Genomic DNA, 16,433 nt, shown 5'->3' on the forward strand with positions numbered 1-16,433 from the left:
GTCAACATCGAAGAAAAGTGATGAAGAGTTAGTCAACAAAGACCTATTTTGGGTGTCAAAAATGAAGGATTTATCGATTATAAACTTTCGGTCGTTTAATGTGTGAGTACAGGGAATAAGACATTGAAAATGCCTCTTGTTTCTATGAAGAAAACTACCGGAGGAAACTCCAAGAACCTCCCTGTCCGAGTGACGACCATGGATGCTGAACTGGAATTCGAGATCGAGGTATAGTGAATTTATGGAAACAGCAGATTTGCATCGTTTAAAAGGTCGACGTAATAATAAATTTAACGTGATGACAACGGGAGAGTCTTACAAGCGAGTGACAAAGATGTCATCAAATTTTAGAAATCATTTCCTGCGGAGGTTTAGTTTCCCGAGATTTGGGATTGGCACAAATAAATCACCTGTCAGTATTATTTGAGACACAGGCGTTTCCCCCATTTTTCTGATTCACGTGTTTGTGTTCATTAATTTCATTCCTTAAATTCCAGTCATACATTTGTTATTAAAAAATAAATCATATAGTTCAGCAGAATGTATGTTCCATTTCATTGTACTTTCATAACACAACATTTGTTGTTGTCTCACATCATCATGATCACGATTAGAAGTGTAACAATATATCATTGTAAGATATTGAGATGTATTCGTAATTTATAACATCAATGCCATTGCAGTAGTGTTCACTACAGTTCATATTTTAACCCACATCCAGTCAAGTACAAAAGTAGGTGAAAGAAACTCAGTAGGCAGTGGAAGCTAGTTGCATACAGATTCTCAGATGAATGAGTGACTAATCATTTATGCCAGTTTTAGCCATATGCCAGCAATATGAAAAATGGATTTGTCATGCATCTATGGCCCGATGATTTTATTCCCTCCCTTGGCTGGCTTTTTATCCAATCAGGTGTCTACGCTGGGATGTTGAGCGTACCAATCACAACTCACTTTCGCTTTTTTAAATTATCTATCCGATTAAACTTGGCAACACAATTGTTGTAGAGGTACTCTGAAAGAGGTAGAAGGAGATCTTGCATATATTTTTTAAAGGTTTCAGACCTGTCCGTTTGTCTGTATGATTTCCCCCCAAATCTGAGTCGCACTGCGAACAAACCTTCTTTGTTGACACTGGCAAGCTCGGTTGTAACAGCTGCTTAGCTGATTGGCTACTGTGAGAATGCGGAGCCAGCAAAGGGAGGTAATAAAATTATCGGGCCGAGCCATACATGCATCCAGGGTACTTGTGGAGATTTATCGAAACATACACCCTGGAGATTATCGAGGATGATTGTACCCAGGTGGGGAATCAAACTCTTCGGTGTGATTTGTAGGCTGTCGCACTGTTCCAATTCTCAAATGGAGTTGTGGTGGCACTTTGCTTTAAGGGACTTGTCATAAACATGATCATGATGATAGGAAATAGCAAACATTTGTTTTAAATTAGAGTGTGCTTGTGCTTTTTCAAAAGCATTTGATTTTAAGGACCTCCCAAATATTGAAGTTTTATCTTGTATTAACATTTGTAAGAAGATTATGACAGCTACTACTCAAAACGAGTTGAAGAACACCTTCACTTGGAAGGCTGTGTGTTTCAATACCCACCTGGAAGGCTGTGTTTTCAATACCCACCAACTGTGTTTGTCTATAATCATATGAAAATATATAGTGTTCCATGACTTCTTTTGGGCAGTACATGTCATGGCGAGTAATAAATGTTTTGTACAGAGTAAGGCGATGGGGAAGGAACTGTTTGATCTGGTGTGCCGCACTATTGGACTGAGAGAGACGTGGTACTTCGGGCTACAGTTTGTAGACTCAAAGGGCTACATCGCATGGCTCAAGTTTGATAAAAAGGTAAAATAATAGAAAACACCGTATTGGCAGATGAGATTAAAAAACTGGTTGATCTATGAAGTATTGATATATACTTCCCATCAAAGTTTAGACTCACTTAAAACACTCACAATATGTTATGCATATATGTATGGTTACATCGAATATGGATTTCTCCACTAGCTTGGGCGAACCAACTGCAAACCTTATGTAGATGAATTGCACGAGGATCATGCATCAAATTGCTGAAAAGCATGTGCAGATATTGTGCATGTGAACAGCTGCGTTTTGATGTAAAATTTTGTGAACAATTCGCGAATTTCCACTGATCTTCCAATAATGTTTTCAACGTTACGAATTCGTTTTACAATGCATCAGTTCATGTGTAAACAGTACCTTTGGTATGGAATATTTTAAAATGTTTCATTTAGAACAGTTGCCTGAAGTAAGTTGCTGTATTTACACTTGTTAGTCTAAACTTTTGATGTGAAGTATATTTTCATTAGTGCTTGTGTATGAAATAATCGATCAATCAATCAATCATGCTTGCATCAGCGATTATAGTTGGGCTTGGGAGACTAATCAATATTCAAAAATATAAGCAGCATATTAAACTTAAGAAAGTGTTTTTTATTGTTGTATTTGTTAAATCAAGACACAAACAACTGATGCAGTTTCCTGACTTATAAACCAGCAATGTAAACAACCTCCTGGTGTGTGTGTCTCAACAGGAAGTATCCTCGATCGTCTTGATCGTTGTATTAATATTTGCCTGTTTTGTTTGCACAATGTTATGATTGTGCCATGTTATTACCCACATGAGTTTTGTGGTGTGGTTTAAATTACAATCAATTATTGATTGATTGTTTGATTACTGAGCTCTTATTATCGACCTGCACATTGTAAGCGATAACCAGCAATAGTTTTCACGATGATGTGTCCTAGATAACTAAAATGTAACAGTTATGATGACAGCACATATGACAACTTGGACACCTTATAACTGTTTTTCATGTTGCAGGTTCTTGGGCAGGATGTTGGCAAGGAAACTCCGATCCCATTCCTGTTCCTGGCCAAGTTCTACCCGGAGGATGTGTCGGAGGAGCTGATCCAGGAGATCACCCAACATCTGTTCTTCCTGCAGGTCAAGCAGTCAATACTCAACATGGACATCTACTGCCCGCCCGAGGCCTCCGTGCTGCTCGCCTCATACGCCGTGCAGGCCAAGGTCAGTGCTTGGAATCACATGGCGCTGTCACAGTCAGGAATCTTTCTACACTTACTCACAGTCTTGTTATAACTGGAAATCTGGACCAGACATTCCCGTGATCAATACATATAAGCCATCAAGGTACGAGAATATGCTATCAAGCATGTCACTGAGATAAGTCACTTGATCAATTTCATGTCCCCACACAACCACTTGCTGGGGAAATAGTCTAACCCAGAATCCACGCCCAAGCTGCCTGTGTGGTGCTAGAAGGTTAATCATATAGTTAGGCATATGACTTATCCCACCGGGTACCCATTTTCTGCTGGGTGAACAGAGGTAATTATTCACATATGAAAAGACTCATCTGATATATTCCATCTGTGTTGCAGTATGGAGACTACGACCCAGCAACATACAAGGCAGGGATGCTGGCCAGCGAGGACCTGCTGCCCCAGAGGGTCATTGACCAGTACCAGATGACCCCCGAGATGTGGGAGGAGAGAATCAAAGTGTGGTACGCAGACCGCCGCGGCATGACCAGGTAGGTCTCTCTGTCCGCCCTGACTAGTGGAATATGTTACATGCTAAGAATAACTACAGGTGTTATATCTCCAGCAAAATTTACTGTTATCATGTAGTTCATATATTTGTAGGGTGATCGTAGCACTGTGATAAACCTGTGTTAGAGCATGGACTGACTGACTGACTGAGTTTGGTTTTACGCTGCTTTTAGCAATATTTCAGCAACATCAAGGCAGGGGACACCAGAAATGGGCTTCACACATTATACCCATGTGGGGATTCGAACCTGGGTCTTCGGCGTGACGAGCCTACGCTTTAACCACTAGGCTACCCCACCGCCCCGTTAGAGCATGGAAGTTACAATTGTCTTATTGCAGGGATCAGTTTGTGGATATTTAAGTAAAAGTTTCCAGCTAAAGGTAATAATATACAGTTGGGTTTTGTTCTATCCTACAAGATTTACAACCAGTTTGGAAGGATACATGTGGATAAAAAGTGACTTAGGTGTATGAGTGAGTTTAGTTTTATGTCGCTTTTAGCCATATTCCAGTAATGTCACTGTGGGGGACTCCAAAAATGGGCTTCACACATTGTACCCATGTGGGGAATCGAACCCAGGTCTTCGGCGTGACGACGAATGCTTTAACCACCAGGCTAACCCTTCACCCCCTTATGGGTATGAACACTGAATAGCTGCTGTGATTGTGTGTTGCAGAGATGAAGCGGAGATTGAGTATCTGAAGATAGCCCAGGACTTTGAGATGTATGGAGTGAATTACTTTCAGATTAAGGTAAGACTTACAAGGATACATGTTACTGCATTTGGTGGAGAGTGGTTACGTTTTCAAAACAGCACCTGTGTTAAAACTGATGTGTATAAACTAAGCTTAATGAAATAATAGAGTATGTGTGACTTCAAAGAACAGGTCGATCTGTAACTGTTGCCTTTGTGAAGAAGTAGACTGTCCAGTGATGGTGGAGTTGATGTCGACAGGGATGATGCCTGGGATCACCACAATTCCACATGGTCTTTGACTTTTGGTTCTATTTAATACAAATAGCAGCCAGTTGTGTACTACTACTACGGCCCTCATAAAGCTGGACTACTGCTGAGTGCGGCATTAGGCCAAATAAAAAAAATGTTGTGGTTCCGATTAAAATTTAGGGTAGGTAGGTCGTAATTGGGTTTTTTTTCATTTATTTTTAGAAGTAAAGAACAAACTTACAACACATTTATCAATGTGTAATTATTTATTTAATCAAGCTTGCGGCCATCATGTCGACTTTCTCTATCAAATTGACCGATGTCTGTCGGTGCCGGGAAAAAACAATGGGATCTGAACTCTTATTTTTTTTATTATCATCTTTTAAATTTATTTTATTCATTTCCATCCCGCTTAAAAAGAAATAGGGTCGGCACCAGATTTCAAGGGTCAGTCGGGTAATCGGAACCACAACATACAGGGTTTTTTTAGGCCTTAAACAACAAACCAACCAACCATCTTTTGTTTATGTGACATTGTTTCATTTACCAGAATAAGAAGCATACAGATCTGTGGTTGGGTGTGGATGCTAGGGGGATCAACGTGTACGAGCGGGATAATCGACTCACGCCCAAGATAACATTCCCCTGGAGTGAAATCAAGAATATCTCATTTAAGGACAAAAAAGGTAATTCTTATCAAGATTAGTCCAAGTTATTATTTCTGTAGATATTAGGCTTTACATTAGTGCAGTGGTTATTATGATTCGTAACCTCTGAATAATCAGTTGTAATTAGGATGTTTCACAATTCATTGTAGAAACGTGTGAATACATTATGTCTAAACATTTAACAATTTGGCTGTTGTTTCTTTTTCTTTAAAACATGATTCATAGTTTTTAATTCTGATTTTCTTATTCATTGCAGTTTCTTATTAAAAATGTTGGCAAGGGTGCAGCCGATTTCACTTTCTATGCCCCAAAGTTGAGGATTAATAAGTTGGTAGGTATGACATGATCATGTTGATGGTGATGATGATGGTGGTGATGATGGTGATGATGATGATGGTGGTGGTGGTGGTGATGATGGTGGTGGTGGTGGTGGTGATGATGGTGGTGGTGATGATGATGATGGTGGTGATGATGATGGTGGTGGTGGTGGTGATGATGGTGGTGGTGGTGATGATGATGGTGATGGTGGTGATGATGTTGGTGGTGGTGATGATGGTGGTGATGGTGATGGTGGTGGTGGTGATGGTGATGGTGGTGTCAGTGATGATGGTGGTGATGGTGGTGTCAGTGATGATGGTGGTGGTGGTGATGGTGGTGATGATAGTGGTGGTGGTGATGATGGTAGTGGTGATGGTGATGGGGGTGTCAGTGATGATGGTGGTGGTGGTGATGGTGGTGTCAGTGATGATGGTGGTGGTGGTGGTGATGATGATGGTGGTGGTGATGGTGGTGATGATGATGTGGTGGTGATGGGATGGTGATGATGATTGATGGTGGATGATGGTGGTGGTGGTGATGGTGATGATGGTGGTGGTGTTGATGATGGTGTTGTGAAGATGTGGTGGATGGAAAGATGATGGGGGGTGGTGATGATGGATGATGATGGGGGTGGTGATGATGTGGTGGTGATGATGAAGATGGTGGTGGTGATGGTGGTGGTGGTGGTGATGATGATGGTGGTGGTGATGATGATGGTGGTGGATGATGATAGTGGTGGTGATGAAATGGTGGTGGTGTTGATGAAGATGATGATGTGTTGGGGTGGTGATGATGGTGGTGGATGATGAATGATGATGATGGGGTGTTGATGATGGTGATGATGGATGATGATGGTGGTGTTGATGATGATGAAGATGATGGATGGTGATGATGGTGTTGGTGATGATGGTGGTGTGATGATGATGATGATGGTGGTGGTGGATGGTGTTGGGGGTGATGGTGGGGTGGTGATGATGGTGATGATGAGTGGTGGATGATGATGGTGGTGGTGGTGATGATGGTGTTAGGGTGGTGATGGTGGTGATGGTGATGGTGGTGGTTGATGATGGTGGTGGGGATATTGGTGATGATGGTGGTTTGATGATGATTATGTTTTACTGTTTATTAAATGAATGTGAATTGGTGTGTGATTAAAGGTGATGAATGTGAATGTGATTTTGCCAGACGATTCAACAATGTGTCATATTATTTGGATGTGATAATCCAGACCTCTTCAGTGGTCCGTGTATGTTAGAGCTACACATTTGCTTTTCCAATTCTACATGTCAGTGATTTTAAATAGGAAACCATTTTCAGACTATTGTCATACTAGCACCCTTACAACTGTTATTTTGACATGATCCTGTGTCTAGATCCTGGAGCTGTGTGTGGGCAATCATGAACTGTTCATGCGGAGACGGAAACCCGACTCCATGGAAACCCAGCAGATGAAGGCCCAAGCACGTGAAGAGAAGGCTCGGAAACAGGTGGGTGAAAGGACCAAATGTCAAACACTAGGGCTGTAACGATGCATTGAAGTATCGATGGATTGCAATTGTTGAGTCTCCGATAGCAATTAATGGATGGTAAAAACGAAAAACTATTGATGCAACGATAGTATGTGTGACTATTGATGGTTTAGTAATTGACATCTGTTGATAAATGCAGCAGCGCAAAATACAGGAACCGATTTTTTGGTCCCGTTCACTTGCAGAATATTTTAGTTGAAATGCATTTAACAAACTACGGTTATAACTAACTAGACCCGTGAAGGTTCGGGTTAGAATATTGATCTTCAGTAACCCATGCTTGTCGTGAGAGGCGACTAACGGGATCGGGTGGTCAGGCTCGCTGACTTAGTTCACACATGTCATCGGTTCCCCATTGCGCAGATTGATGCTCATGCTGTTGATCACTGGATTGTCTGGTCCAGACTGGATTATTTACAGACCACCACCATATAGCTGGAATATTGCTGAGTGCGGCGTAAACTAAACTCACTCACTCACTATAACTAACTAAAGTTAGAGCCCCGTCTGAATTCAATGTAAGCATAATTTACTGAATATCAAGGGATACTTGGGATGAAAATCAGTCAGTGTTTTAGAAAATGAACTGATCTGAATCCCTTAGTGTGGAGTCTCTGTTGGGAGTTGCTGATAAGAAGGGATGCATGTCATCACATTGTTCCAGAGTTCAAAAGGCAGATCCTTTGGTGTTGCTAGGGGAAACTATTGAAGGGGAAACAACTATAGTCTATTGCAACATACTATTGCAATACTAATGCAATAGGGTTTTTTTCTCCTTGAATTGTCTCATTTGAAGTCATTTCCCAAATTAATGTATAGTTTATATGAAATAAAAACTAGTTGAAGTAGTTTCAGTCTCTTCTAAAAACTGACAAGAAACTTGAAACCCAGATCAAGTAAACAGCTTAAAACATAAACTCAATGAAGCTGCAAGTCTGAACCCAACCTTTGTTTTATCTGTCAGTTACAAGCTTGTTCTCTATAAACATAGTTTACTGTATTTCATAATACTGTGTAACCCGTGAAGATCCGGGTCTGAATTGGTCTTCAGCAACCCATGTTTATCATAAGAGGCAAATAGCGGGATCGGGTGGTCAGGCTCACTGACTTGGTTGACACGTGTCCTCATATCCCAATTGTATTGATTGATGCTCATGCTGTTGATCACTGGATTGTCTGGTGCACACCTGTTATTTACAGACCGCCACCATTGGGCTGGAATATTACTGGGTGCAGCGTTAAACCACAAACAAGCAAAGAAACAAACATATACTATGTAATGGTGTTCTATCAAAATTTAACTTAACAGTTAGGATGTAATGAAGAAAATGGCCTGATAGTATATGTCTTTAGTGAGATCACTGCAAATATTATTGTTGAATTTTGAGTCATTAGATCTGGACTCAAAGGGAACTATATCAATGTATAAGTACAGGGTAATGACGATATGGGATATGCTATGCTGGATTATTGACGATGTTTGATGATGGTGTGGTTGCTGCTGCAGCTGGACCGGGCGCGGCTGGCGAAGGAGAAGCAGATGCGAGAGGAGATGATGCGGGAGAAGGAGGACCTGGAGCGGCGGTTGATGCAGCTGCAGGACGAGGTCCGCATGTCGCAGGAAGCTCTGGTCAGTCTCACTGCATTCTGGGTACTACCATGTTTCTAACAGAGAAGCAATCCTCATTCAGAGTTGAACCGTTTCCTTGTCTATTTTTCTTATCACAGAGAGAAAACAATCATTCAGAGAAGCTTTTTGAAAGCTTTTGATTCTTTCACATTGAAATGAGCAGATAGCTGAAGCTACTGCCACCTGATCTTTCACAAATCGCGATAAGCAAACCAAGCGCGAATTATAAAGATTGAAGTTCCAGATTAGAACATTTGTTACACCATGATTCTGGCGCACCCAGAAGGCTCATATTGAAAGTTTGAATGAGCCATTTCATATTTGCGTGCACATGTGGCACAAGGCTGTATGATCCCTAAACCCAGAGATGTTCAGTACTGTGAATACTTGCTGTGGCTGACAGTGTTTGTGACATAGTGAGTTGTTGATTTCTGCTGGTGTAGATGAGGTCGGAAGAAACAGCAGACTTGTTGGCGGAGAAGGTTCGCATCATGGACGAGGAGGCTCTGTTGTTGAGAGAGAAATCAAAAGAAGCGGAAAATGAAGTCCATCGGATCAAAGTGTCGGCAATAAAGGTATGGAGAAGATGGTCTTAAGCTTTGAGATGCTTGCAAACGAAACAGGCACTGATAAAGTCTATGATCAAGACGATCGAGGATACATGAGTATGTTGTTTACATTGCTGTTTTATGAGTCAAAAAACTGTATCAGTTGTTTATGTCTTGTTGCAATTTTAACAAACATAACAATAAGAAAAATGCTTTAAACTTGATGTTTCATTTGTTATGAATATCGATTGGTCTCCCGAGTCTATCACTAATCACATTAGTGCTGTTGGCAACAAACCATGTACAACCCAAAAGTACTTAAAGGATACCCACAACTGGAATTCTGTGTGTTCAGTACCCACCAGCTGTGACAAAGTTACTATGGTAATTTTGGGTGTTCTTTAGCGTCAGTTGAGTAGTATAGAATATATTTTGTGGAAGCATGTATACAGCTGTGTCATGTGTACATTCAGACGGAGGAGGAGAGGATGTTGATGGAACATCGGGCGAGGGAGGCAGAGATGATAGCAGCCAAACTACTGGAGGACTCGGAGAGGAGGTATGTCTTGGTGTGTGGTCTTATGCAGAGAGCTCAGGTCACAACCCAATTAAAGTTAAGCAATGCTGGTCACATACACTCTTTGGATGGGTGACTGTTTTGGTGGCTTCACTCCTGAGAGTTTCTACGGTCCTGCCCCACAACGGTGACACGTGACATATGGTCTCACCTTAGGCAAGGGAGTTTCTTCCAAATTGTGTCTGTTCACCAAGCAGAAAATGGGTACCCGTGTTATCCGTGGTAATAATGTCCATCAGTTTGTTCCAAATTGTGTCTGTTCACCAAGCAGAAAATGGGTACCGGTGTTATCACGGGGAATAATAATTATTGTGCTGTATGCGCTAAGAGCATGTCCGAATGTTAGATAAGTTCAGGGCTATTTGAGTGGCCTTATTATGTGGGGCATTTAGCAAATCGCTAGGGCATGAGTTGGGGGACAGGTCATGGGTCTGTACAGGGGTGGAATAACCCAAGTGTTGCCCTGTCAGTCCGGAGTCCAGTGTTTGTTTCTGTCGGGCATAAGGCAAACATTTGTATCCGGTCACATAATACTTAGGTGTCCAGTTGACTTTCCAATGTTAATAAGCAGTTGTTTATTTAAAAAAATCATAAATTCATAATACCCACTATAGTGGAAGTAAATGATCAGGGCAAGTGATTTTATTATGCTGTATGCCAAGAGCATGTCCGTGATGCGTGGAGTTCAGGGCTATGTAACTGGCCTTATTATGTGGGGAACAGCACAGGGCATGAGTTAGGGGGACAGGTCATGGGTCTGTAGAGGGACACATGGTGTTGGTATACATAGAAGATGCTGTGTTATATAGCAGTACTCAATGAGGAGTGTTGCTAATGTCTCGGTTGTTTGTTTTCCTTAGAGCCAAGGAAGCTGAGACGTTAAAGGATGAACTGCTTCATGCCAGGATCGCGGAGAAGTTTGCCAAGGACAAGCTCCTGGAGGTATCTCGGACCAACATCCCCTACAGTGCTGGGGTAACGTGTCTTTTTCTCATCACTCAGATTGGAGTAACACATTCAAATAGTATACTGAACTATCTGTTCTAGTGTCTTCATTAAATAAGCTGACATAATCTAACATTAATGCTGGAGAAGCAAGTAAACCATCAGGTGGACTCCTCAGTTGCCATGGTTACATTTTCACACCAATCCTCACATTTTCAGAGTTTCCATAGTTACCACATGCCCCCTGAGCTGAATGAGCTGAAACTTGACCACACGATACTGACCCCCACTCCTCCACCTCCGACACAGATGCCGGTGGAGCACCTGCCGAGACATGGATCAGCTGTCTATGGAGATAGAGAAGGAGAGGTAGGGACATGGTGTGTTGGAGGTGATGGTCGTTGTGTGTGTGACAGGCTAGAGTACATGTGTGTGGCATGTGTGATGTGTGTAGCATGTGTGGCATGTGTTTCAGACTGCAGTATGGGTGGTGGGATAGCCTAGTGGTTAAAGCGTTCGCTCATCATGCCAAAGATGTGGGTTCTATTCCCCAAATAGGTATAATGTGTAAAGCCTATATCTGGTGTTCCCTACCACCATGATATTGCTGTTATATTGCTAAAAGCGGCATAAAACCAAATTCACTCACTCACTCCTGTTGACTGGAGTACATGTGTGTGGCATGTGTTTCAGACTGCAGTTCATGTGTGTGATGCATGTTTCAGACTGCAGTTCATGTGTGTGGTGTGTGCGATGCATGTTTCAGACTGCAGTTCATGTGTGTTATGCATGTTTCAGACTGCAGTTCATGTGTGTGTGTGTGATGCATGTTTCAGACTGCAGTTCATGTGCAGTTCATCATGTGTGATGCATGTTTCAGACTGCAGTTCATGTGTGTGATGCATGTTTCAGACTGCAGTTCATGTGTGTGATGCATGTTTCAGACTGCAGTTCATGTGTGTGATGCATGTTTCAGACTGCAGTTCATGTGTGTGGTGTGTGTGATGCATGTTTCAGACTGCAGTTCATGTGTGTGATGCATGTTTCAGACTGCAGTTCATGTGTGTGATGCATGTTTCAGACTGCAGTTCATGTGTGTGATGTGCATGTTTCAGACTGCAGTTCATGTGTGTGGTGTGTGTGATGCATGTTTCAGACTGCAGTTCATGTGTGTGATGCAAGTTTCAGACTGCAGTTCATGTGTGTGGTGTGTGTGATGCATGTTTCAGACTGCAGTTCATGTGTGTGGCGTGTGTTTCAGTACATACACATGTGTGATCGATGTTTCAGACTGGAGTACATGTGTGTGGTGTGTGTTTCAGTACATACACACATGTGTGATCGATGTTTCAGACTGGAGTACATGTGTGTGGTGTGTGTTTCAGTACATACACACATGTGTGATCGATGTTTCAGACTGGAGTACATGTGTGTGTGTGTTTGTGTTTCAGTACATACACACATGTGTGATCGATGTTTCAGACTGGAGTACATGTGTGTGGTGTGTGTTTCAGTACATACACACATGTGTGATCGATGTTTCAGACTGGAGTACATGTGTGTGGTGTGTGTTTCAGTACATACACACATGTGTGATCGATGTTTCAGACTGGAGTACATGTGTGTGGTGTGTGTTTCAGTACATACACACATGTGTGATCGATGTTTCAGACTGGAGTACATGTGTGGTGTGTTTCAGTACATACACACATGTGTGATCGATGTTTCAGACTGGAGTACATGTTGTTTCAGACTGGACATGTGTGTGTTTCAGTACATACACACACGTGTGATCGATGTTTCAGACTGGAGTACATGTGTGTGGCGTGTGTTTCAGTACATACACACATGTGTGATCGATGTTTCAGACTGGAGTACATGTGTGGTGTGTTTCAGTACATACACACATGTGTGATCGATGTTTCAGACTGGAGTACATGTGTGTGTGTGTGTTTCAGTACATACACACACGCGTGATCGATGTTTCAGACTGGAGTATCATGTGTGTGGTGTGTTTCAGTACATACACACACGTGTGATCGATGTTTCAGACTGGAGTACATGTGTGTGGCGTGTGTTTCAGTACATACACACATGTCGATGTTTCAGACTGGAGTACATGATGTGGTGTGTTTTCAGACATGTGATCGATGTTTCAGACTGGAGTACATGTGTGGTGTGTGTTTCAGTACATACACACACGTGTGATCGATGTTTCAGACTGGAGTACATGTGTGTGGTGTGTGTTTCAGTACATACACACATGTGTGATCGATGTTTCAGACTGGAGTACATGTGTGTGGCGTGTGTTTCAGTACATACACACATGTGTGATCGATGTTTCAGACTGGAGTACATGGAGAAGAGTAAGAACCTACAGGAGCAGCTGAAGGAGCTGAAGACGGAGATCGAGGTGCTGAAGGTGGAGGACCGACAGACGGACTTCGACCGGCTCCACGAGGAGATCATCCAACGGGGGGAGACCAAGTACTCCACTCTCAGAAAGGTATGTTTCGAATATAATCAAATCCAGGGGAAACGTAATTTCCAAAGATTTAGGTGCTAGTGAATAGAATTGTTTGCAGGTGCCTTTTTAGTGTATGGGAATACAACATGCTTACTCTTTCATCAGACGAAGTAGTAAGCATATATTTACAAAAGTGTTTTCTTCAGAATGTATGCTTGTCATAAGAGGTGAATTACGCGATCGGTTGGTCAGGCTTGTTGACTCGGTTGACACATGTCACCGAATCCCAAGTGCGTAGATCGAGGCTCATGATGTCAATCACTGGATTGTCTGGTCCAGACTCGATTGTATACAGACTGCTGTCATATAACTAACATAGCCTTAGCTCTTACATCATTGTAATTCCTGTAATTTAACATAAACCCCTGTAGCCTCCATTTTGTAAAATATTCTCTGATGCTTAGTGAAAGTGGGCTTTGAAATTATATATTTGGTCACTTTATTTCAGATTGGTGCCAGTACTTCTAATGCCCGTGTTGCATTTTTCGAGGAATTATGATTCTGGTTAGCCATCTACCTATTCCAAAGGATTTACCAACTTCTCAATGGCTACCATGACAACCATCAGGACTCAGGTTACCATAGAAACGTGATACCATGGTAACTGCAACTGGATGGATACCCACCCCACCATGATGATTGTCAATCATCACCGGTTGTCTTTCGGGCTAGCAACTAGCTTCATTTTACCCAAGTGCCAAAACGTGTGCCACTTTGAAAAGTGGATGATGAGACAGCGTAGTTTTACACAGGTAGAACCAGCACGCCTTAGATCTGTTAACAAGTGTGTTGCATGAATGAAAATTGGAGGATTGTGGTACCTACTTGAAGGTAAACTGAAGATGCAATGGCAGCTATAGATGGTTTTATTTGTGATTGAATTTTAGCTGTGTGACGGTACGATGAGTGAGATTTGTTTGGGAGTCGAGCGACTGGAGTGGAATTGGCTGGTGTGGTACCAATATGAAAGAAGACTGACAGTGACGTGATAGATGACGGATATTGATAATCCGGAGACATGTGATTGTAACACACGACAACCACAAGTGGATGACAGGTGAGAGATACGGTTTTGTGATGGACTCTAAAAGTAGGACTGGTCCTCGTTTGTGTTAGCAGAATCCTGCTTGATCTTGGAATCACCGACATTTCGTCTTGTACATCGACCTATGTATAACTTTTGGTGTGACATTGGAGACATTCAAACATCACTTATATTTGGATTCCATCTAAAAGTAGTGAGAACATGGTGTCAGGACAAATGAATTATTGGACATTATACACACAACAGTTTGGATGCCAAAGGACAGTTTTATTGCGAATGGTGAACAATGTACCACAACATTGCCAGCCTGTGCAGTTCTTCCAACATCGATGTATTGTCTAATGGCTGATTCGTGTGTGCCAGAACAAATGCCTTCCCCCAACTGTGGGAAGACTCCTTCACTTTCAGATTCAGTGTTTATTCCTGTTTCTGCCACAGTGCGTTGTGTAAAGTGTGATGTCTGTAATATGAAGACACTCCAAGAACAAATTTACTGACAATCTTCCTGTTGTGTCCTGTGCGATAGCTAGTATATGTGTGATCTCACTTGGCAGTTCCTTCTGACTTTCTATAAATCCCACGCAACTTTTGACGTAACGTCTGATGAATTAGTGAAAAGGTATTGGAATCTTAGCTGTAGCTTACAAGATTTAGAAGTTAACTACTGTTATTCACCTGACTAGTGACCTGTAGCAACAGACAACTGATGATCCAGGATAGAATTGATCTTCAGTAAGCCATGCTTGTCGTAAGAGGCGACTAACGGGATCGGGTGGTCAGGCTGGCTGACTTGGTTGACACATGTCATCGGTTCCCAATTGCGTAGATCGATGCTCATGCAGATGATCACTGGACTGTCTGGTCCAGACTCAATTATTTACAGACTGTCGCCATATAGCTGGAATATTGTTGAGTGCGGCGTAAAACTAAACTCACTCACTCACTATCCCTTGCATCAAAGCCTCTTCGTCTTCATTGGTCCAGTTATCCATGATATAGATGTTACATCTACACAGCAATAACATTAGATGTAACTATCTTCATAAGTAGTTATTTACTGACATTTTCTACAGTGTTCCAGGTAACCTAGACTCATGGTTGAAAGTATGCGTGCTAGACAATCTTCTTGATTCGCTTGTCAGTTTGTGCATTTCCTTGGTCTTGCATTACCACAGACTAATCAATTATTGTGGAGCTCTGCTATTTTTTGCCAAAGCTTTTTAAAATATTTTTTATAATTATCTATATTTATATTGCAAATCTACTTTTCATGCCAATTTTTACCTTGCGACCCAAAGCTCAGGAGAGCCAGGATGTACTTTTAAGATGAGTTTGTCCGTGTATGAGTTGACAGTTCTCAATTAAGCTCCCACTTAAATCTCAAACTGTTTGCAATGAAACTTTGTTAACGTGAGCAAAACCGTTTGGGTTTTTTTCTTTGTAAAACTGGATGAGTGAAACCTATGACCCTAGGTTTGAATCCCAGTTTGCCCGACCATGGTTCTTGGTTAGTGGGCACCATACTTCTGCTCATGGGTTTTTCACCAAAGTTGTAAACGTCTGACACCTGTATAACTTCAGGTTATTTTCCTACTGGAGTCTGACAAATATTACTGGAATACTGTGTACTAACTCAGGGGCAGTGGGGTAGCCTAGTGGTTAAAGCGTTCGCTCGTCATGCCGAAGACCCGGGTTCACATTCCCCACATGGGTACAATGTATGAAGCCCATTTCTGGTGTCCCCCGCCATGATATAGCTGGAATATTGTTAAAAGTGGCGTTAAACTGAACTCACTCACTCACTCACTAACTCAGTCTTTGTGAAATCATTTTGATTAATAAGTTCCTGGATTTCCAGATCATGAATGAGAAATTTTCGAGAGTGAATCTCAACTTTGACTTTTGATATTAAGTATATCAACATGAGTCTACAATAGTTCAGGCGTCCAAGTCTTGGAAAGTTCTGCCAGTGTTGATATATTTGATGTCAATAGACACTTGGGTGAGATTCCGGGTTAAGATTGGTCTTCAGTAACCCATGCTTGTCAAAAGAGGCGACTAATGGGATCGGTGGTCAGGTTCGCTGA

The 16,433-nt window shown here is 41.9% G+C and overlaps 1 protein-coding gene across 1 annotated transcript; it reads left to right on the top strand.

Moving 5' to 3' along the window:
* LOC124277643 (merlin-like) lies at positions 1–13,263 on the top strand. Its single transcript, XM_046713361.1, has 14 exons — positions 1–228; positions 1,732–1,860; positions 2,861–3,067; positions 3,442–3,593; positions 4,290–4,365; positions 5,110–5,242; positions 5,482–5,558; positions 6,919–7,032; positions 8,582–8,704; positions 9,148–9,279; positions 9,726–9,811; positions 10,690–10,804; positions 10,994–11,143; positions 13,121–13,263. Exons 1-14 carry the CDS (start codon positions 130–132, stop codon positions 13,142–13,144), a joined length of 1,617 nt encoding a protein of 538 aa, XP_046569317.1. The 5' UTR covers positions 1–129; the 3' UTR covers positions 13,145–13,263.
* Positions 13,264–16,433: the final 3,170 nt, after the last annotated feature.

The sequence above is a fragment of the Haliotis rubra genome, unplaced genomic scaffold (assembly GCF_003918875.1).
Source record: "Haliotis rubra isolate DU_JTF1 unplaced genomic scaffold, ASM391887v1 Scf225, whole genome shotgun sequence".
Classification (NCBI taxonomy): domain Eukaryota; kingdom Metazoa; phylum Mollusca; class Gastropoda; order Lepetellida; family Haliotidae; genus Haliotis; species Haliotis rubra.